The sequence below is a fragment of the Microtus pennsylvanicus genome, chromosome 4 (genome assembly GCF_037038515.1).
Source record: "Microtus pennsylvanicus isolate mMicPen1 chromosome 4, mMicPen1.hap1, whole genome shotgun sequence".
Taxonomy (NCBI): Eukaryota; Metazoa; Chordata; class Mammalia; order Rodentia; family Cricetidae; genus Microtus; species Microtus pennsylvanicus.
Genome location: NC_134582.1, coordinates 34,051,432 through 34,075,759, shown reverse-complemented (window position 1 = coordinate 34,075,759; position 24,328 = coordinate 34,051,432). Strand labels below are relative to the sequence as shown.

At 33.7% G+C, this 24,328-nt stretch overlaps 1 protein-coding gene across 4 annotated transcripts in view; it reads left to right on the top strand.

Annotated features, from left to right (window-relative positions):
• Dmxl1 (Dmx like 1) overlaps nucleotides 1-24,328 on the top strand; it is a 148,040-nt gene that overhangs the window by 93,541 nt on the left and 30,171 nt on the right. For 2 of the 4 annotated variants that reach the window (XM_075968684.1, XM_075968688.1), the window contains 6 exons: nucleotides 8,085-8,242; nucleotides 10,417-10,565; nucleotides 12,845-12,930; nucleotides 13,817-14,018; nucleotides 15,355-15,472; nucleotides 18,776-18,838. In XM_075968684.1, the coding sequence (XP_075824799.1) occupies nucleotides 8,085-8,242; nucleotides 10,417-10,565; nucleotides 12,845-12,930; nucleotides 13,817-14,018; nucleotides 15,355-15,472; nucleotides 18,776-18,838 (776 nt within the window). The remainder of the gene's footprint in view (nucleotides 1-8,084; nucleotides 8,243-10,416; nucleotides 10,566-12,844; nucleotides 12,931-13,816; nucleotides 14,019-15,354; nucleotides 15,473-18,775; nucleotides 18,839-24,328) is intronic. The other 2 variants (XM_075968687.1, XM_075968689.1) reach the window with 1 other exon arrangement.

The window sequence follows — 24,328 nt, the reverse complement described above, 5'->3', positions numbered from 1 at the left end:
ATCCTCACATTGAAACTGTTCATTTATCTGTCACTCTTACATTTTAATCCATACTCTTCCTGCTCTTCAACAGCTGGGGGTGGGGGTGGGGATGCGACTTAAAACAAACTGAGTACGTTTTGGGGTACAGAGACCTTTTGGTGTATCAGTCTTCTCTTGTAGCACTAAAGCAGCAATAGACAAAAATTAATAAATATGACTGTGTTTCAGTAAAATGTTGGATATAAAAATAGGTCGTAAACCAGATATGATGGTACACATCTTTCAATCCCAGCACTTTGGAGACAGAGACAGAGAAATCTCTGAGTTCAAGGTCTGCCTTGTCTATTATAGTGAGTTCCATCCAGGACAGCCAGAGCTAAAAAAAAAAAAAAAAAAAAAAAAAGGTCATATTTTGACAGCCTTTGAGATACAAAGTTTTTTGTTACACTTTATAGCTTCTGCTTTTAAGAACTAAAGTTACCATTTCATGTCTGGCACAGATGCCATCAGAGTGATAATTGTCATTTTTCCTTCTGTGACCCTTTCTTTGAAGAAGTTCAGAAGCTAAGACAGTTTTGGCTCCTCTCCTGGAAGGTCCAGTGCTGATGTGGCTGCCCACAGATTTCATACCATCTCGTCTTGTACTAAAGCCCACTACACTGCCTCACTAATCCTTTTGTTCTGAATTAAAACATTTTTTCTTTTTCCTTAAAATTGCAGATTTAAGTTCAAATTTACTTTACATATGAAATTTATCTGTTTATCAAAATATTAAACATTTTAGTTTGGAGAATAGTTTTTAAAGTTACTTCCCATGATATATTTTCCATCAATTAAAAAACTATGAAATTTACCTTGACTGTATTTTTCATATATCTGAGTTCTAGAAAAAAATTTTCAAACTTTAACATAAATAGATTCATAGGTCATGGAGTTAATGATTAAATTGATAATTGGTAAATTAATTTTTGCTTTATTTTTAATATTTTAAAAACATTAAGGCTTAAATATTTAAGTGAAATTTAAATTTATTTTATAAATTAAATTTATAAATTTATTTAAGGAATAAATTTTTGGTAAGCAATTTTATCATATGGTTTAAGATGAAAAGTATATTTTTAGCCTGGTCTTAGCTTCAACTGTTTCTTTTTCTTTGATACTGAAAATTGAGCCCAGAACCATGTTTATGTTAGGCAGGCTGCTACCAATGAACCAGATTACGAGCCCCAGTTCTACATGTTTATGAAGAGCCTTACTCAAAGGTCAGGTTGATTCTTATTTAAACACTTATATCTATTGCTTGTAGGCAAAAATATCATTATGTAGTTGTAAAGATCTTAATAAATGATAATCCTAACCATTTTTTCAGATAATAAAAAATAAACAAATAACCAAAAATTATCTGTATGTTTATCCATTTGGATTGGGTATAGGCCAGCCAAATAAAATATTTAAAACACAGTTATCTTGTGGTAAGGTTGGATGTAAACATCCATCTTATGCTCACCTGTCTTTGAGAACTTAGAAACTATTTTGGATACCAAGCGCGCTTAGAGGAGCTATGAAGGATGTGACTTACAGGAACTGTAAATTACATGATTTATCAATTGATTAAGAGAAAGGCTCTTGGTTCCAAACTACTCTAGTTTGAAAGGAAACATGGAGGAAAGAAGTGAAGGGAGAGGAGTGAGAGACTGAAGTGGGAAAGGGAAGCAGTGGAAAACAGAGTACTGGCAGTCAGAAACAGCCAGTCCTGTGAACAGGAGAAAACTCAGAACCAAAGTACAGTCAAGGTAAACAACAGAATGACGGCAGTTAGTGTGAAAGGAAACTCTTAAAATCTTGATTTTTAGACACATTATTGTATTTTTAAAGCACAACAATCTGAGGAATTTTAGGTGTAGATAAGCAGTGCTTTGTGTTTAGATGGCTGCAAAATAACACTCACAATGTCCCAAGAGTTTGGTTGTATTAATATTCAGTGTACATTGTTGACCAAGGGGATTATCTTCGTTTCTTTTCCTGTTACTACAATAAAATACCCAGGCAAAAGCTACTTAAGGAAATGTTTATTTTAGCTCCCAGTTGAAGGTAGAGTCATCATTTTGTAAAGTCAAATCAGGAAGAGCTTGAAGCCTGGTCATGTCATTTCTGCATTTAGGAGGTGAAGAACAGTGAATGCCTGCTGCTTCTCAACTTCCTCTCTCTATTTAAGTAATCCAGGACCCCAACCAGGAAGTGACACTACCCATAATAGCACCTCAGTCAGCAATGAGGTAACCCCACAGGCATGCCCAGAGGCCTAATCTCCTGTGTGCTTCCAGATGCTGTCAAGTTTAACCATGGCTTTAATCATCACTAGGATAAATAATGTATTTCAGAAAGTCAGTGCGAATTGAGTCAGCATTAAAATGTATGTATTTTAAGTTTTTAAATTTAGCCAAATGAAAATTGAGAAGTGTAGAATATTGTTTTCCTAACACATCATTATTCAAATACTGTGTATTGGAAATGAAATACTTGTTTTGGGATGCCTAAATATATGTTCTCTAAAAAGTGTTTTCAAATTTCATGCTAGAAAAGGCATTTGAAGTTTGGTATTTGTGTTTCTTCTGATATAAATTCTCATCTCAAGTGTTTTGAAATAATGGTCTCATGGACTAAATTATAGGTTTTTATTTTCCTGCATGTCTCATATACTTTGTTCTAATCGTTTTGCTGACTGTTACAGTTTGTTTTTTGTTGCTTTGCTAAAACACTCTGACCGAAAGAAACTTGGGCATCAGAGAAGTTCAGGGCAGGAACCTGGAGGCAGAAGCCATGGAGGAACTGTGCTTCTGGGATGTTCCCTGGCTCATGCTCAGCCAGCTTTCTTATGTAGCCCCTGTGGCTACTTGGCTAGTAAGGACAGCCTAGGATTCTTAATCAAAAAGTTAATAATTTAAATAACTTACTAACTTAAATGTTAATGAAATTTCTCTTTGTAAATTTTGCATCACATGAAAATTTTGATATTTATAATTAAATTGTAGTAATTATGTATACTTGTGGTATTTATATTTTCTGATAATTGTTAAAGTTGAAAACTAGCAAGAGCAATTTTTTAAAATTATTATTTTTGCAAACAGTTAGAAATCCATATTTTTGCTTCTTGTATTATCATTTTTAGAAATAATTTTTAGAATTTTGCATCTTGTGAGAAAAAAAACTTGTGAATTTTGTCTTCTCAATAAATTTACAGAATATTTTATCTCCTAATTGTAGAATGAAACATAAAATGAGTATTTTACTTTTGGTAAGCCTGTTATATCATCTTTCTCTGAAACTGCTAATGATAGATATTTTGAAGACATTTAAAATTATCCCTGATCTTTTATTATTTATACTAAATATAGTCAGAAAATCCAAATCATTTATATATATAGAACTTGTATGAAAGCTCAGTGTTTCCTTAGTGACTATTACATACTATTACAATCATCCCTTTAGCAGAATAACATTTTTTACCAGAAAATGCAAAGGCATAACGTTTGAATGGCAGTGACTAAACACAGGTGAGCATGGGAAACACTCATCACTGGTTAAGAACTTCTAAAAATACGACCAGCTATGAAAACAACTCACTTTAGAAGGAAATTAATTCATGTTTGTTAGTCTTAGGTTTTTAGTGAGGGCCATGTCATATCAAGTTTCCCTTTGTGTTTAAATAGCACTTATTTTTGTGAGAATGGGAGATAAAAGAAGCTTTCCAGGAGGGCTTGAAAGAAATGTAAATGTACTTTTTGTGCAGATAATTAGTCCTTTAATTTCATTATTAAGGCTGTTCCTTTTGATATACAAAGCTAGAAGCAATAGGAAAAAGTCTACCTGATCCAGATGCCATCAGTGGGTAAAGATATTTAATGAGATTATTAAAACTAAGCATATTTTCTTTTGTAAACTTTTTTCCTGACCTCCCCCCCCCTTTTTTTTGGCCATTTCAAGTCTACAACAAAATGGATTGAATATATTTCCAACATGGGGCTTTTGTAATAATTTAGAGTTAGTATTCCAATACAGTGACCATAGGTCTTTTGATTATAAAACCCTGCTTACAGAACATGAGTCACAGCATTAGCTCATGTGCTCACAGTACTATAGAGACTGTCTTCTTTCTCCTCCAGCCATGTTCCCTCTCCTCTCTTTTTCTCTCTTTCTTTCACCCTCCCCACTTCTTATTTTCTGCCTCTGTGCCCTGCTTTAAACTTCTCTCCAGCTCTTCCCTTTCTTTTCTCCCCTTCTCTTACCAATAACAGCTTTGGTAGTTTCTTGCTATTTTTCAGTGAATCATTTTCACATCAACTATCTAGGAATCTGCTTTGGTATAGGATTTTGAGAAAAATTTGCTACTTTTAATTCAAATATTTATAAATTTATTTATTTTGTAACATAGCATCTCACAATATATATAGTCCTGGCTGGTCTGGAACTCACTTTGTAAATGATGCTAGACTTAACTTCAGAGATCTGCCTGCCTCTACCTCCAAAGATCTGAAACTAAAGCTGTGTGTTACCATGTCCAGCTTGTAAATTTATTTTTATGAATACTACAGAACAGTTACAAAGTAGTATATGAGGTAATGATTTTAGAAGGACCCTGAGAATCAAATGTTGTTATACCTGAATAGTATCATGTCAGTTTTTGAAAATTATTAATATTATTTATTTAAGAAGAAAACTTCATTTAATTCATTGCTTCTTTATTATTTCCCTTTTTGGGTTCTTTGAAGTTTATTTGTAGATTTCAGGTAGGTTTGTATCTAAAGTACCCTATAAAAAACTAAGTACTTAGCCTGAATTGCCTTGCTAAAACCAAAAATTAATTTGGGATTAATTTTTATTAAACTTTAAATGTCCTATATCTTTTTCATATCTGTATTTCCTTCAACATTAACTATTTAAGTCATCAGTAAACAATTTACCCTTTCCTCCTGCATTTGGGACTAACTGTTAAAGTCCTGCATTATGAATTTTATGTACTCCTGGCATTCTCTGTAAGAACCCCAAAGATAAGTTGGCTTTCAGTAGAAAAGGAGGAAATGAAATAGTTCTGCTGATTGTGTTAAGATCTTAAGTAAGTAGTGTTTAAATCTGGCTACAAAATACTGTTATATCTGCTTTAAAATGGTAAGCTCGGGCTGGAGAGGTAACTCAGTAATGTGCTTGCTATGGAAGTGTGAGGACTGAGTTCAGTCTTTAGAATCCACAGAAAAAATCCAGGCATATTGATACATGCCTGTTATCCCAGCACTGGGGAAGTTGAGGGGCGAACAGGTGGATCCGGGGGCTTACAGGCCAGTCAGCTAAATTACTTGGTGATTCCAGGCTGGCAGCAGACTCTGATTCACATAACCAGGTAGGTAGATGGCATTATTGAGAAACAACACGTGAGGCTGTACTCTGGCTTCCACGTGTATGTCGAAATGTGTGCATGCAGTCCCAGTACACAATACCATGTACACCTCATACACCACACACCACATAGACAAAGAACAATGATAAAATAAACGTTAAGCTTTTTAACTTCTTAACTTTCTTTTTTTAATATTTATTTATTTATTATGTATACAATATTCTGTCTGTATGCCTGAAGGCCAGATGAGGGCGCCAGATGTCTTTACAGATGGTTGTGAGCCACCATGTGGTTGCTAGGAATTGAACTCAGGACCTTTGGAAGAGCAGGCAATACTCTTACCCACTGAGCCATCTCTCCAATCCCACTTCTTAACTTTCAATGTGTTATTTTTCTTATTGTACAGGTTACCTGTGGCCATTTTCATGCATGTATGTAATGTACTTGGAGCATATTAAGTCCCACTAATTCATATTATCCTTCCCTTTCTCACTTCTGCACTTTGGTTTGTTGTGTTCTTATCACAGTAATATCTTCATGGTAACAAATCTAGTAATACAAGAAAACTTATAGAAAGCAGTGTTTCATTTCTTATTCCTTTAGTTTCATATTCCCATGCCTTAGTGTAACCTCACACACATTTCTCTTTCATATCTTTTGGGAATGACTTTAACATTTCTAAATATCTGTAATACAGAATTGCTGAGAGTCAGATCAGGATGTTCAGGAAAGGAAGGGATATTTGTCTACGAAATCTATTTTGACATGAAAACCTATTAGTCAAAAAAGAATTAAGTTTTTAAAATTTAGGACATTTTTTTTATTCTGTCAGGCTTTTCATCCCATGCATACCTTTGTTTTTTTTCTTTTCTTATAAATTAAATTTATTCATTTATTTTACATCTCAACTGCAGTTCCCCTTCCCTTCTCTCCTATTCCCCTCTGCCCCGTCCAGTCCTCCGTTTTTGTTCAGAATGGGACAGTCTTCTTGTGGGTATCAACAAAGCATGGCATATCAAGGTAAGGTAGGACTGAGCTCCTCGCCTTACATTAAGGCTGAGCAAGACAACCCAATATGAAGAATAATTTCCAAGAGCCAGCCAAAGTGTTAAGGACAGCTATTGCTCCCATTGTTTGTAGACCAAACTACACAACTGAACCAACCCCACCCCCCAGCTCCCCCTTTTACAATTCTCTTTCTCTTTATCAGAATATCCGGAACTTGTCCCAAAGCTTAGCAATGGGTTTCTGCATCTGTTTTCATCAGTCAGTGGATAAAAGCATGTCTTTGTTTTTGTATTAGCTACATTTTATCCTCTTCGTTTCTCTTAGATACTTTATAAGGTCTACATCCAGTTTCTGCTCCATTTAATTTTAGAATGTTTGTTAATATGTACAATGTATATATTGGAAATTTGATTGTTAATTATCAGATACTAATAAAAGTTTATACAGATTTCAATTTACAAATTTAATCATTTAATAGATGAAATAACAGTGGAACCATTATTATATACTATCTTTAGAATATGCACGTGTCATTCATCTTTTCCAAAATCACATAATTTACTACATTAAGCTTAAGTTATTATTGCTTGATATATTGCATGTGCATGTTGTATTTTAAAGTTGAATAATTCCAAATGATAAATCAAAATTGTAATTAAGACACAAATATTTACATCCCTTCCTAAGGTAAGTAAATCTCATTTGGAATCATTAGAGACAGATACTGTTTTGCTTAATATAAATTGTTTGCCTATTAGGTCATGCTATGTCTATAAGACCCCTGTTTGTCTACATTTGATAATGTGTCTTATAACTTAGTTTTTATTAAATATTTTTATAGCCTGTGGATATGTAGCTCAGTGATGCAATAATTGCATGGCATGTGCAAGGGCCCTGGCTTTGATCACTGGTACCATAAAATCTTTTAAATCAAGCTCCCATATAATTTTTGCTTTTCGTATACTTATTATTTTTAGTTTTATAGGGTAAATCCTGAGAGAATACTGTCTAATTCTAAAGTTTTTAGAAACTAAAATAAAGACTGAGTTTTCTCTTTTGTGTAATTCTAACAACTAGAAAGTTCATCTTTAACCCATTTTTCAAGTTGTAATAAATGCAATTTAATTATGGAAGTCAAAATATTAAAAATATTTTCTAATAAAAATGTATTTTAAATGTATAATGAGACCATTTTGTTACTGTACAATCTGAAATGTGGTATTATTTTTAATTCATATATATAACATATTGACATTATGTTATCTATTTTTTTTAAGTGCTTATTGGGGTAGCTTACTGGCAATAAAAAAAATCTGTGTTTAATGTGCATAAATCCCTGGTTGATTCTCCTGTAAACCTCTTCCCCTTAAAAACCGTGAAGTAGAAGGATATAGGAAATTTCTATCATAATCCTAACTAAATTGTAGAGTGATTTTTTTTTTTTGGTTGTCAGACATTACGTCTATTATACACTATATACAACATATAAGTTAGCATTCAGATAATTGTGGACAAGTTAAGGTAAAAGCAAAAGTTGCTATACAGAGTGATTTTTTTTCTTCCTTTTCGTACCTGCTTTTTCAAGTGCTCTATACTTTCATAATCATATTTTAGTTTATGTATGTTGTTTGTAGTTATCTTTTGTAAAGATTACAGTTGGACATAGTACTTTAATAATTTATTCTCTTTGTTTCTTTATTAGTTGAAGGAGAAAAACAAAACAAACATTTTATTCCATCAAAAGTATCTTGCAGAGAATCTGCCCCCATAACCTCTTCCTCAGTAAATCAGGAGTCACTGGCAGTAAAAGAGAAGTTTATCCCACCTGAGCTAAGTATCTGGGACTACTTCATAGCCAAGGTAATAAAACATTGATACACAGAACAATGTTCATGTAGTCAAATGGGAACAAGTGGTCTAAAGTGAGTGATTATAATGCTTTTGGAAAATTGTTTTTTCTCTTTATGGAATTATTAGACAGGTTTCATTAGCCCCATTATTGTCCCTAGGCTGGTTATTTTTTTTCCTTTAGGTTTTATTTAAATGCTACTTTTCATAGAGGCCTTCTATGGTCAGCTTTCACTTTTCTCCATCTTAGTCCCCCTCCCCCCTTTTGGTAACACTTAATACATTTTTTTCTTGAATTTTACTTAATTTTTTACTTACTTGCTTAACTTTACTACCAAAAATGTAAAACTGTTAGATGGCATTGGATGTAATTCTTTTAAACATTCTTGTGTCAAGCCAGTTTATGCTATCAAATGCCTAACGCTTGAGAGAGAGGTTAAAGAAGGATAACCACAAGGCAAAGACTAGCCTGGGCTTCATAGTGAGACCTTTTCAGAGGGGGAGGGGAGGGGAGGATTGTGTAGATATTAGATATATCTCAAGTAGACTTTTGGGTGACATTCCTAAGAAATTTTTTATTGATGAGGTCACCCAGACACAGAAAGACAAACATTGTATGTACTAACTCATAAGTGGATATTAGACATAAAGGAAAGGATAACCTGCCTACAGCCCACAACTCCACCCCATACCCCCCACCCCCAGAAAGGCAAGTAGACAAGATCTCTTTAGTAACATGGCAGTTGGGGGGGGGACTGGGGAGGGTGGGCGAGGAAGAGATTATGAGGGATTGGCAAGATAAATGGGTGAAGGACAGAGAGGGAGAGCAGGGAAAGAGATAATCTTTAAAAGGGGAGCTTTTCCACCTCCTCCCAGCCTCCCATTTCCCTCCCCCTCCTCCCACTCTTCTCCCCCTCCTCCCACTCTTCTCCCCCTCCTCCCACCCCTCTCCTCTTCCCCCCCACTCCTCTCCCCCTCCCTCTCCAGTCCAAAGAGCAGTCAGGGTTCCCTGTCCTGTGGTAAGTCCTAGGTCCTCCCCCCTCCGTCCATATCTAGGAAGGTGAACATCCAAACTGGCTAGGCTCCCACCAAGCCAGCAGATTGCGTAGGATCAAAACCACGTGCCATTGTCTTTGGCGTCTCATCAGCCCTCATTGTTTGCCATGTTCAGAGAGTCCAGTTTTATCCCATGCTTTTTTGGTAGCAGTCCAGCTGGCCTTGGTGAGCTCCCAGTAGATCAGCTCCACTGTCTCAGTGGGTGGGTGCACCCCTAGTGGTCCCGACTTCTTTGCTCATAAGCCCTCACCACACACGGAGCTTTGGAAAGGTCTTTATTCTGCATTCAGTCGAACAGCATAACAAGCTCAAATAAGAAGCAAAAAAAAAGGGGGGGGAGCTATTACGGGGTTAGCAGGAAACCAATTAAGAATCTAAGCAATAATGGAGAGGGTACCTTAAATGCCCTTCCTCTGTAATCAGATTGATGACTACCTTAATGGTCATCATAGAACCTTCATTCAGTATCTAATGGAAGCAGTTGCAGAGCTAAGCACTGGGCCAAACTCCTGGAGTCCAGCCATACAGAGGGAGGAGCAATATTACAAGCAGAAGGGCCAACACCATGATGGGAAAACCCACAGAAACAAAAGCAGTCCCCAAGCTAGTGAGACTGACAGCTGAAGAACCTGCATAAGAATGAATGAGGCTCTCTGAATGTGGGTGACAGTTGTGTGGCTTAGGCAGTTTGTGGGGCCACTAACAGTGGAACCAGAATGTATCCCTAGTGTGTGAACTGGCTCTTCTTAGCCCATTCCCTATGGAGGTATCCCTTGCTCAGCCTTGATACGGGGAAGGGCCTTGGTTCTACCTCAAGTGATGTGACAGACTTGCTGACTCCCCATGAGAGTCCTCACCCTCTTGAGGAATGGATGGGGGCAGAGTAGCAAGAAGATGGGGAAAGCAGAAGAATGAGAGGGAAAGGGAACTGGCTTTGATATGCAAATAAGATTGTTTTAAAAAATTTTTTTTATGTTAACTGGGTGAATATATAAAATTATATCAAAAACACAGTGTGGTAAATAATAGTTGTTGTGCTTATAGTGAAATATCCACAAATGGGATGAATTATATGATTAGATAGATTAAATCAAATATTTGAATGATAAGGTATATAATTTTTATTTCAGCCTTTTCTACCTCCTTCCCAAAGTAGAGTAGAGTATGATTCTGAGGAGAGTCAAGAAAGTGATGAGGATGATGATGAAGATGATAATGATGACGGTACTTTACCTTCTGATCCCCATCTCCAGGAACATTCTAATTCAAATTCATTCAGGTATGAAATACTGTATGTTAAGCTTCTTTAAAAAAAATCAACTTGGCCTATATAAATAATATTTTTAAAAGTAACATCTAATTAATAACCTATTGAATTGCTATACTATTTATCTAGTTGAAATTTTTAAATTCCTTTTTTCTGCAATAAATTTTCAATTAATGTTTGATTATCCCTTGATAAAACATTATCATTTATCGTACATCACACAAATCTTTTCATATTATGCTTTAATTTTTTTGCACATATAAATCTTACAATGTCAACAAAGAATATCAAATGACTGTTTAGTAGACCTCTAATTATATAAGATATCCTTATTTTTTTTAAGATCTATTTATTTATTATGAATCTAGTGTTCTGCCTGAATATATGCCTGCAGGCCAGAAGAGGGCACCAGATCTCATTACAGATGATTGCTAGCCACCATGTGGGTGCTGGGAATCGACCTCTGCACCTCTGGAGGATCAGTCAGTGCTCTTAACCTATGAACCATCTCTCCAGTTCTTTTGTGATTTAAAGAAAAAAAATGCCTTAAGTGTTCACTATTCTCAACATCAATTTGAATGGTTCACTGTTGGCTTTATATTTTTGAGTGGTCTTATTCATATGTTATTTACATTGGAGCAGCAATATATTTTATTAAGACATGGCATGCTAATGATGGGTTAATAAAAGTTTGAAAAGAAACAAGTAGATTTTTGGACAATAGCTATTGAAAAACTAAGATTTTGCTTACTGGTGTTTTTTTTCTCTGTTGACTTTAGTTTACTTTTTGAATATATAAACATATGTATGGCTCAGAAGCCAAATTATATAATCCAACAATTTAAAAAAAAACTTTTAAAAACTGGTCAGAAGTGGAAATGTAGGTCACTTGTAGCACAGTTGTTTGTCTTACATCTGTGAAGGCCCAGGTTTAATTCTCAGTATTGGAAAAAAGCAAGAGTCAGGAGAAGGAGGCCAAATAGTTTGAGGTGTTTCTCTAAAGAGGACATATAAATGGCTGATAAACACTGGAAAAATACTCTGATTATTAGGGAAATGTTAATGAAAACCACAGTGGGATGTTATCTCATTCCCATTAGTGTGGCTGCTACAAAAATAACAAAATGACAGTATTGACCCAGATAGAATTTAGAACCTTTGTGTTCTTTTGGTTGGACTATAAAATGGTACAGCCACTTTGGAAAATGATAAAATAGTTTCTTTAAAACTTAAAAGTACAACTATAGTATAATTTGGTGATTCTACTTTGGGCATATACCAAAAGAGTTGAATGTAGGAACTCAAACGTGTTTGTACATCCAATTGACAACTTCATAATGGGCAGTGGTATGAAGAAATCCAAGTGTTTTGTTGGGTGACTCAGTAAGCAAAATGTATTATGTACGTAATCAGAAAATTACTATATTTTACAAAGGAAGGGAATTCTGAATCATGATACATGGATGAATCTTGAGGACATTATACAAAGAGTCAAAACAAAGTAAATTGTGTGTGTTCTACTTTACTAAATGCATTAAACAGTCAAATTGATAGTCACTAGAGGAGTGAAAAGTGCATAGTTCTTTTTTAGCAGTTCTATGGAAAGTTGTAGAGAATGATGATGGTGATAGTTCCAAAACAGTCAGTGTGCTATTGTCAAGAATGCTAAAATGCTAGACTTTATGTTGTGCATATTTTGCACAGTTCATGATTTAAAGTCAGTATGGTAAGATATAAATAAATATGATATATTTAAAATTAAAGAGAAGCAGAAATAATTTTAACTATCTAGAAATGTAAAGTCAGAAGCCTCATGTTTCTCATTTATGCTATGTTTTCCCTGGCACTTGTAAAGGTAGCCATTTTTATTCATTCCTATATCCTTCTGATTACAGAAATAAAGGACATCTGTATTATTTCCCCTGCTTTCTTAAATTGATGACAGTATACACACATACACAAGATGCCCCTAAGCTTGCTTTTTTATTACTATTGATACTGTAGTTTTAGCAATATTAATATTTCATTTAGTAATATTTCATTTTTACTGTTATTTTAAAATTTCAATCTACAAAATTATTGTTATTTAGCCCCTACTCTCCTGACAGGCATTTAGGTTTTTTTAACTGTTGTTTTAGATAATGCTGACATGAATAACTAGTTATATTATTTTGGTTTTACAGAAGTATATCTTTGGGCTAATTCCTTGTAGGGAAATAGTTATGTTAAAGGGTGACATCATTTTCTAGATCCCTGTACAAATGTTTAAACAGAGAAACTTTTATTTTTAGTTGGTCATTGATGCGATTGGCTATGGTCCAGTTGGTGCTCAGCAATTTGAAGACTTTCTATCCCTTTGCAGGCCATGATCTTGCAGGTAATGAACATCTTAATATGAATCAGTGCTAATTGTTATTCTGTGTGTATATTTTAAATAAAGAAAAGGTATAATGAGTTTCTTTAGTAAAATATACATTTATTTCAGGTAGAAACTATTTTTAAATTTTTCTATCATACTGTTACCTGCTGAGGAGGGAAATGTTTGAGAAATCAAAGGCCCCGAGCCTGATATTATTATATTAGACTATGTCTTACCTGGGACTTAATACAAAACCTATAAACCTTGAAACACAGTGATGAGTTCCAAAGTAGGAGAGTGCTGTATATGAAATAAAGAAGGGTACTCTTATAAAAGACACTTCAGCTGTGAACCGTGTTTATTCATACACTAAAGTAAATAATAAAATACCAACTTAATGGAAAAAAATGTATGACTGTTGGAATGATAAGTTTATAGTCATTCTACTATAATAAATGAGTAGGTAATTTTCAGAATTGAAAATTAAGACTGTTACCAGATGTGGGCAGATAAAAGTAGTTAGGATTGCTACCCAAGACTATGAAGTAGTATAGCTGAAGTAGTATTTCATTTCATGGTAAGGATCATTGAACTTTTTAAACTTTATTATTTTCATTTTCTAAACAAAAATGTCAGATGGCTTTCAGGCCTGTTACAGACATTAAAGCAATTAATTTTTCTTCCATAAACATTTTCATATAATCTTCAAGCATAATTTTCATGTGAAATTAAATTCCAAAGCAGTAATGTTGGAATAGTTGTAAAGATTTATGTCACTTTATCTTCAAAAATACCAGATTCAGTGCCCACATATCCCTACTAAATTTCATTAGTATCCATTGTTTTCTCATAAGCATTTTACTGTAGAATATAACCGTGGACCAATTGTGTTTTCCTTTTTCAGAACTACCAGTCAGTTCACCTCTTTGTCATGCAGTCCTAAAAACTCTCCAGTGTTGGGAACAAGTACTTCTCCGACGACTTGAAATCCATGGTGGACCTCCTCAAAATTATATCTCCAGTCACACTTGTGAAGAGAGTGTGTCTGCAGGTCCTGCAATACTCCGTCACAAAGCTTTACTAGAACCTACAAACACTCCTTTCAAGTAGGTTTTACCATGGATATTGTTTGTTATTGTTGGTAGTGTGGGGTTTTTTGTTTGTTTGTTTGTTTCGTTTTTTAAGAAGTTTTGCAGAACCAGGTTGTCCTTGGGAACATTTAGAGGAAGAAATACTTTTGGTACATGCTTAACATTCAGTTTTAGGAGCAGATGTGTCTTTGTTATAAGACATAGATATCAAAGGTCACCAAGCATTTGTGTTGAAGGTTCTGATAGTAATTGTTCTAGGCTTTTTAGGATGCATTGTCATTACTAGGTAACTCTGACATTGCAGAGTAAAGGCAACCACTAAGAATGTATAACAAAGGGGGTTTCAAAAACTTGAGTTTTTGAAAATATGGAACAGATAAGGCTGAAGTAGTAGATACAGCTTGAAGAATGTGCTTTTATTAACTCCTGCTCTGCAAAAGAATAATAGCTATTCAGCAACTGTTGTACTATGCATGAAGAGAAAACAGTTTATACAATACTTGCTTTATCTAGAAAGTCTTGCCCCAAACAAATGTTCACTTAACTGAAGAGTATGTTTAGTTTTTTAGTGTTCATTTATGTTCTTGTAGAGCTCTTAAACCAATTTTGGCCAGTAACAAGAAAGTTATAGACTATTGTATCCACAGCAAACACATTAAGGAATTCTGCTTCTAGTTATCTTCTAGTAAGCACAACTTTTTGTTTTGTTTTGTTTTCTTGCTAACACCCATGACCCTGATTTAAAGGTCAGGAAATTATGGTCATACCTATTCTTGCTTTTGTCAATAACATTTTATTAGCTCAGCCATAAATATCATTTGCAGATGAGAATAAGATTTTACTGGTTGAATAAGTATCTCTAGTACAGAATTTAAAATGTTTTAAAACCTAAAACATTTTGGGTGTCCTGTCGTCACTTAAAAGGTATTAAAATTTAGCCAAGTATATGGTACATGCCTTTAATTTCAGCACTAGGAAAGCAGAGACAAAAAAGTAGATAGGTCTTTGTGAATTTGAGGTCGGCTTGGTCTACATAGTGAGTTCCAGTTCAACCATAATTACATGAGAACCTATCTCAAAAACACAAAACAAAATCAAAAACCAGAAAAAAGTTGTAGATTTTGGAGCATTCAGATTAGGGATGTTCACCTTTTCTGCTTTCCCACCAAAGTGATGGAGTCATGGGAACCACACTGTCCACTAACCCTAAGATAGTAGTCAGTGACTCTGTAGAAAAGCTCTTTGGGTGCTTTCCTAGATCATGAGGTGCAATCTAATTTATTATAGTAAACTGTGGTAGAGTGCTATGGAAATGTCAAGTCTGAGGTAATTAAATCTGCTGTACCTATAGATCCAAGAATCATTTGGCACTGTCTGTGAAGAGACTTTGGCAGTACTTGGTGAAACAGGAAGAAATTCAAGAAACTTTTATCAGAAATATATTCACAAAGAAACGATGTCTAAATGAGGTTTGTAGATGTTAAAACTCTTTACTATAGTATTATGAGTGTTTCATATTGTTTGTAATCATTAAAATAATTGAAGTTGCGCATTTTTTAAAAAATCCATTTGGTATAACAATTAATGTTTATAAAGGTGTGTTAAAAAGGAAGGGACAACATTTTCACACATCAGTTTAATTAATGTAATTGGAACTTTTTTCTGAAGTATTGAGTTAAGATTCTGATATTTGCATACTGTGTTTTGCTTTATAATGACCTTTTTCTTAGGAAACATTTCCTTTGATTTTCATATGATAGTTAAGAGAAGTCAGTCTTAGAATTAGTTGAAACTGGGTTTACCTATTGGAAACTTTCTGAATATGTGTATTTTTTTCTTCTGGAAATTACATACAAATAAAGGCAATTTTACAAATCCAAGCTAGTTTATAATTAAACTGAAATAGCAAAGTTATACCTCGATATCTTTACAGTGGATTGGGTTTTTTGTTTTTTTGTTTTGTTTTGTATGTTTGGGGGGAGGGATCATTAGTCCAGTGCTACTAAAAAAATAGTGGTTAGCATGAAGATCTTGCCTTCTGAATATAAATGATTTGTATCTAAAAATTATCAAGTGAACCTAAACAGTAGACACAGTTATAGTTAGCCAGTTACTTCTCTGGAGTCATTAACAGAGTCTATAAATGACAGAACATGGTCCAAAGACTGGTTTTGAAGTAGGAGAAGAGAAAAAAGCTATATGGTTGGAAAAATAAAATAGAAGGGCTTCACAATAGACAAGAAAAAAACAAGATAACATCAAATGTCAAAGGATATTTTTATACATAACTCTCAATTTAAATACTAAATTTTTTGAAATTTTTTTACTTTTTGCAATTATGTGATTCCACCATGTCTCCCTCCCTTGGTACCAATTATAATAAATGATTGAATGTGTTATTTACTATTTGCTGTGATCATACCACACAAAATATAGCATGTTTGCTAAGTATTTAAAGGTGAATGCCTTGATAATATATTGAAATCTAAGCAGATATGAATGCCATTTACTTAGTAATGTAACTGTAAAATATGATTATAATTTAATGTGTGAGTTATCACTAAAACAGTTCAAGAAAATGAACAAATATAGTTAACAGTGAATTTGTTGACTGAATAGTCAACAGTGAATAGAATATATGACTTAGTAGAAAGGTATATTTTATCTTAAACATCTTCTTATGTAATATTTAAGAATACTGCTACATTGTTCTAGATTTTAAAAGTTCACTCTGCTTGCTCCTTTTTCTGTAGTGTGCCTTTTAACATGCATATGAAGATTTGATATTCTCAGTGATTCAGCATAGAGAAATAGAGTGGTATAACCATGCCATATCATATGAGAATAACAGTTAATGAGTAAACTTGCACATTTTTATTTAATCTGTCTTAATTTATTGGTGTAGAGTTACAATTGGTTTAATATTTGTCTAATATACTATTGACATTTTTAAATTTTTAACAAATGTCCTGTACTTTCATTTTGTTCTGAGCCCACAAGTAAGTAGTAAGTGCTATATTCTGTACATACTCTGAAAGAGGAATGTGGAACAGTTTTAGTCTTATCTTTGTTGGGAGCTTCATAATACCTTAATGGAAAACTGAAAGCTTTTTTATTATAGTTTTAAAACAAAAATATGAACATAGTATTAACAGTTTTCGTAGCATCTCTAAATATTTTTCTGAATTTTTTAATCTGCAAAATGACTGTTGAGCCTCTTTGCAATGTTTTTATAATAAACTTACACACTAACACATTCATTGAAAGTTATGAGAACTTTGTTGTTGTGAATTTTTGTTTGTTTGTTTCACAGGAAAATGAATTTATTTACACTTTGACTAAATGGAGGCAGGGGTGGCTAATGCTCCCCCATACCCTCTGTACCCATTTTATAATTTACAGGAAGCTGTAAAAGCTAGCACAAGTGTAAATTTAGGTAGGTGAGCTAGACCTTGTTTTTCTGGGGTGGAGAAAGGGTGGAAGGATGGGAGGAGAGATAAAGGTCCGAGCCAGGTGGCTTCCATTGTCTTTGTTTTCTCATTCTCTGCTATAGACACAGATTTTTACTCAAGTCTGGACTAAGGAGAAAATGAGGTCTCAAAAGACTCTATTTTTGAAAGAAAAAGGTCTTGGGTTTTATGGGATGCAAGATTTCCTACTCAATACCCATTCTGGACTTGGCAATAAGAATTTGTTATTGCCTTGTAGTTTATTACTGACCATGATACTCATAAGAAAATTTCAGTAGAGGAATATAAAAAAACTAGGTTGGATAGAGTTAAATAGATTCTTAAATTTATAGAGTTGGTAGAAAATTATTTACTAGGAATTAAGTAGTCTGTTTTGGGTAGTCATAAAAGTGCCTCTTGTATATTATTTTTAATAAAGTGATCATTAAAGCCATTATGAATTTAGTTACTCAGAAGATTGATATATGGCATGCTGAATATTTTGATGCTGCCATTGTTTATTCCTTTATGTGATTGAAAATAAAAATTTACCATTTCTTTATCTGACTTTATCGTATCTTAAAATTCTCATGTATCTCAGAACTTTTCCCTCATAGCATAGTTTATTTGTTTCCTTTTTTTAAAAAAAACTAAAATTTCTTAGAAAATGGTTGTACTCATTTGTAAATTAATCTTACATGATTGTAGGTAGGCTGTCAAAGCCACTCTCAACAAAAGTTGGATTTAACAATTAACATCTTTGCACTGTCTTGGTGATATTTAATTTTCTGAGAACTTTAAAGTCCTGACTCAACTTTTCTCTTTGACATCTTTGTGTAAGGCTGTATGCCTCCTTGCAACATCAGTAGGAGAGAATTTGAAAGGTAGAAATTTGAATTTTCTACCAAGGAGGTTTTCTGCAGGAATTATGTATCATGGAAGTAATATAGTATTAAGACAATAGTTTGACTTTGATTTTCAGTTGACACCAGAAATTCTGAATTTACACATATAAGGTGCCTTAGACAAAAAATTATTTTAATGTCAGCATTATAAAACAAATGATTAAAAATAATTGTTCATGCAGTAGAATAAAATGTATAGTTGTAGATAAGGAATTTTTACACCTTCAAAATATCCTACTCCCTAACCAGGCCCTCTCCAACATGCATTCCTTTTAAAATATATGAAATTTAAGAAGATATCATTTCCTTGTTTTTTTAGTAATTTGATTACAAATATAAGTTTAAAAAATACTTCAGTGTTGTACATGTTACATCTCATCTTTATTCTTTGACATGTGATTATTCTTTCTTAATGAAGTTATTAGAGGACAACAATGAAACCATCAAAAATTCTATGATGGAGGAGCCAAACATCAATAAGGTACATAATGTCATTCAACTGAAATTAAAAATTGCATTCTTGACCAGAACAAAAAGAAATTTGCATTTTAGTTTTCAACTGAACTTGGTTTCCAGTGGAATGAAGCGTATCTGCTCAGTTTGTTGTTTCATCATAACAATTTAGCTGTTGCAATCATAAAAATTGGTCCTCTTTAAGTAATTAAAAGAATGCAGTTTTAAAAGGGAGTTGAATGTTTCTTTGTTGGCTACAGATTTTTCTGAGTAAATACCTTTCAAGTTTAGGGAATGTAATTACATCAAGAAGTGTAAAATATAGTAATAGCGTTGTTAAATTTATCTCTTATTTGAAAATTATAGCAATTACTATTATATAGTATTTATTTTGCTTCAAAATAGCATGTAACATGTATTCTTGTGTGTAGTAAGTGCCTAAGTTCTTGAGAAGTAAAGCAGAGCACATAAGAATTTGTATAAACATAAATGACTCATAGAATTTCTGTGGCTACAACATTATGTTGATATTTAACTCATCCGATCTAAATTGTATGACTGAGAAATTTAAGACAATCTTGCATTGATAATTTTTAGGGGAAAATTTTTTCTCAGAAAATATTTTTAGGGACATTAATTCTTATTGTTTTCCAAAGGAATTAGTGAAATAGACTAATCCTATGCAATTAATAAAAACTGACTTGATATAATGCATATATTATATCTAAAGCTGATAGATGTTTGTATACTTTGGATTTTTTAATTTTTATGTTGAGAGAATACAACAATTTTTTTTTAGGTAACAATTTTCTTTGCTTGGATAATTATACTAAATAATGTATTTATTATTGGAAATTGAAAAAAATATTTTTCAATTATTTTTCTTTTGATACTATTTCTATAAAATTTGTTTTCTTGACATATGTCTAAAGACTTGTCCATGCTTCATGAAACTAGTCATTGTTTGGTTACCATCTTAACTATTTTAGCTATACTTAGGAAACATCTTTATGTAAGAAATGCAAATGGCCAAAAAAAATTTGAAAAACTATTCTTTATCCTAATTAACAGGAGAATATAAATTAAAGCTACTTTGAAATTATATCTCATCCCAATTTGAATGGCCACCATCGAGAATATAAAGCATAACAAATGTTGACAAGGATATAGGCAGAGAGGAGCCCTACTCACTGCTGTAGGAGTATAAACTGGTACAGCCACTAGGGAAATTAATATGGAGGTTCCTCGGAAAACTAAAAATAGAATTCCTCTAGACCCACTTCTGGGCTAAGTCAACACACCCCAGAGGCACATCTTTGTTTGTTGTTACACTATTCACAATAGCTAAGAAATGGAGCCAGCGTAGGTATCTGACAATAGATGGATTGGTAATGCTGTACATGTACACAATGAAATGTTATGAAGAAAAACAAAATCATGACACAGAAAAATGGATGACACTAGAAATCATTATTTTAAGCAAAGTAAGCCAGACTAGATAAATATCATGTTTCTTTACATGAACCTGTATGTAAGTGTGTGTGTGTGTGTGTGTGTGTGTGTGTGTGTGTGTGTGTGTGTGTGTGTGTGTGTTACATAGGTTATGAAACCAGAAAGGGGATTGTGAGAGGAGAGGCAAACATCTTAAACGAAAAGGAAAAGAGGAAAAGGGGTGTGTTTATGTGACTGAATAAACCTATTTACCCCAGAGAGGATCTCATGGCAGCCGGGAGAAACAGCTCCTATTGAGTTTGTTAGGGTTGTGTGCTTGAGCATGTGCAACTCTAAAGCAGCTACATCACTGAAAAGTGTGCCTTACATGGTGACTCTCACAAAACCTGCCTCTCTGGAGCTCCTGGCCCAATTTGCAATCGTCCCTACAAACAGCCTTTTTTGAAGGAGGGACCTTGTCAACCTTTTGTAACTCTTTAGTTTCCTGAGCCTTCTAAGTTTTGTTAGTTTCTTTAAATTTTCAACAGTGTCCCTCCTTTTGTCTAGGATGGAATGCTTCATGAGGAAATAACTATAAAACAAAGGATAATGGGAGTATCTGTGACATGCAGAGAGGAAAGAAACCAACATAGGAGGGGCAGAAGGGAAAGAGGAGGATAGTAGGAAAGGAAGACAAATTAGAACCAAGTATAATACACATGTGTAAAAATATTATGAGGAAACCATGTGATGCCTTTAAAAACTAAAACCATTATTTTGTGAACTTAAGTAACTACATATTTAAATAATCTAGCTTGTTTGGGATAACCATCACCACCTTCAAGATGGTAGTTATACACATCAACTCTCACATTTTAGACTTTCTCGTTTTCTTCCTTCTCATCTCTCTCCTTTTCTTCCCCCAAGTAACTACAAATGTTTAAATTTATTTTCATCTTCAGGAATTAGATGAAATCATATGTCATTTTATTATTTTATTTTTGCTGTTTTATTTAAGACAGAATCTTATTCTGAAGACTAGGCCAGCCAGGAGCTAACTATGTAGTCCCTGCTGACCTCTCACACCTCCTGCCTTAGCCTCTGAGGTGCTGAAGATTGCAGGCATAAGCCCCCATGCCTGGATTTGTATTTTCGTTTTAACCCGTGTCTTTTTACTTAGCATAATTATTTTGAGATTTCTCAATGTTGTGTATTTTGATAGTTCATGACTTCTTATTGCTGATACTCATTATATTATCCAGCTGTGTCATAATCTGTTCATCTTTTTTTCCTAGTGATTTGAGCTAATTACATTATATTGGAGCAGTTTCAAATATGGCTGCCTTGAAAATTTATGCATAAGGGTCTTTGTATATAGGCTTTCATTTCTCTTACGTAAATGCCTAGGAGAGATGGCTAAATTACATACCAGGCATAGATTTTTGCAGTACTAGAGATTGATGCAAGTGTGTAACCTTGGTATGTGTTTTAACTTTTTAGGAAATTATCTAAATGTTTTCTTGGATAATTATACCATTTTATGTTCTTACCAGCAGTGTTTAAAATCTCAATTACCTTTCATTCTAACATACGACATCAAAGGCTTTTAAATTTTAGCAATCATAATAGTTTATTGTAGATTTAATTTCTATTAACCTGTTGACATTATACTTTCTTCCATGAAATTGCCATTTCCCTGTTTTCCTACTGCAAACATCATGACCAAACTGTCTTAATTCAGAAAGAAAATTTCAGTCCTTTATGTCCCTGAAGTTCCCTCTCTAGTCACGAGATGTCAGAACCTTACATAGTTAGGTACTGTCTTTAGCCCATTCAACTCAGATTGTACTTGGCATAACTGGCTTTAAAGCAAGCTAAATTCAGTTGCCAATTTCTGTCTTCTTCATTTCAACTTTCAGTATCCTTTGATACTATTGATCCCTGGCAGTTTCCTAATGTTTTTTACCTCAATTTCTATAACCCCAAGGGTTTTTTTTTTGTGTGTGTGTGTTAGCCAGTTCACTGAGAACTTATAACCAGACCTCACTTTTATCTGTCCTTGAGAATGCATGTGCTAAGAACTCAGTTCTGTTCTAACTTTCCTTTTTGGTTGCTCTTACAGTTTAAGTATTATCTGTGTTCTGGTACATTTCAAATCACACTAGTTCCAGTTCATTACTAAAGGCTATACATTCCTTACTCCTGACCTAAGACCACTTTTTTTTTTTCACTTTTCTCAGTAAATGGTGACTTCCTGACAGGCAGTGGTGACACATGCCTTTAATCCCAACACTTGGGATTCAGAGACAGGCAGATCTCTGTGAGTTCAAGGCCAGTCTGGTTTACAGAGTGGTGCCAAGACAGGCTTCAAAGCTACACAGAGAAAACCTGTCTCGAAAAAACAAAAAACAAACATTTATCAATCTTGAAAACTAAAATCAGCTTCTCTTAAGTCGTGCTAAAAGAATACAGCCCATAAGCACAATTTATCCCATTCTAACCCCGTAATACTTGCTTTCCTAATCCAGTCTTCCTCATTTATTATTTGAGCCATTATAGTGTCTTACCTGGTTTTCTGATAGCCATTCTCACATCCTTTATGTTTCAGCTACTAACAGAATTTCCAGAATCATTTGAAGGCCTCTAAACATTCATATGACAAATGAATTTTTATTGTAACCTTTAAGGCCTTTTCATAAACTGAACCTGCCTGTTCTGCAGATCTTAAAAAATCCTACTTGTATAGTCATTCTCACATAGACTGTACCAGAAACTGTTGAGATGCTAAGCTCTATTTCTTTGCTCACCCCTGTGTGATTTGATTGTGTGTTTGACATGGTGTTCAGAACCTTCATATTTAAAATACCACCCAGTTGAATATCAAGGAGGCAATTTTGATACCATGCTCTTGAGAAACATTGTTTTGAATGAGAGGATAAGAATTTATTCCCATATTGAGAAAGCTGTTTTTGAAATTAATTTGTTTTCACTTTCTTTCCATGGTAAAGTTGGGGAAAGTTCTCCACATGAAACCAGCATGTTCCTTGGGCCTATCACCTGTAGATTCTTTTGTTCTGTGAAAATGTCATGTCTCTTCTAATACCTTCAGTTTCTTTAGACCCAGAGGTGGTCTCTTGGTGTACTTTGTTGATAATCCACAAGCACTGGAGTAGCCCGTTGGTGTGGTGCTTTAGATACCAGGAATATAAATGGACAAATCGAGTTTTCATTTTAAAAAATACAGAAATCGGCCAGAGCAAATACTTGCCTTAGAATTAGAACCTCAACCCAGAATGTTTGGTTATCAAACACTGAAATTGTTTTATGTTTGTAAGTTAGTTACATTTTAGATTGACTATATTTGACTTTTGTACATATATATATATATATATATGTGTGTGTGTGTGTGTATATATATAGTATATATAATGTTTGCTTATATTAGGATATATAGGCTTTGTTATTGCATAAGTCTCTTCAATTACAATTAAAATTATTCTGGGGGCCATTTTTTAAAATAAATTGATTATTTTAAATCAATGAGCAGGGGCTGGAGAGATGGCTCAGAGGTTAAGAGCATTGCCTGCTCTTCCAAAGGTCCTGAGTTCAATTCCCAGCAACCACATGTTGGCTCACAACCATCTGTAACGGGGTCTGGTGCCCTCTTCTGGCCTGCAGTCATACAGACAGAATATTGTATACATAATAAATAAATATTTTTTTTAAAATAAATAAATAATCAATGAGCAGCCATTGGTGATATTTTTATCTAAATTTGTTATATGCTAATTTCAAAATAATAATTTCTGCATTTCATAATGAGATTTTAAACATTTCTTAGTAATCTATTTTAGACATTAAAGGTAAGTAAAATAAGATAAATTAATATTTTGAGCTTTCCAACTAATTAATTTTGGTAAATATTGATTATAAGTGTTGATTATAAGTGTTCTCTTCTGAATTCAAAGGTGTTATACATATGTATGTGCCTTTTCTAGAATAAACAGAATGTCAAAATGTGTCCTTCCTGTAAACTCACTTGAATATATTTATTCAACTACTAAAATTAATTACTGACTTGGTTGAG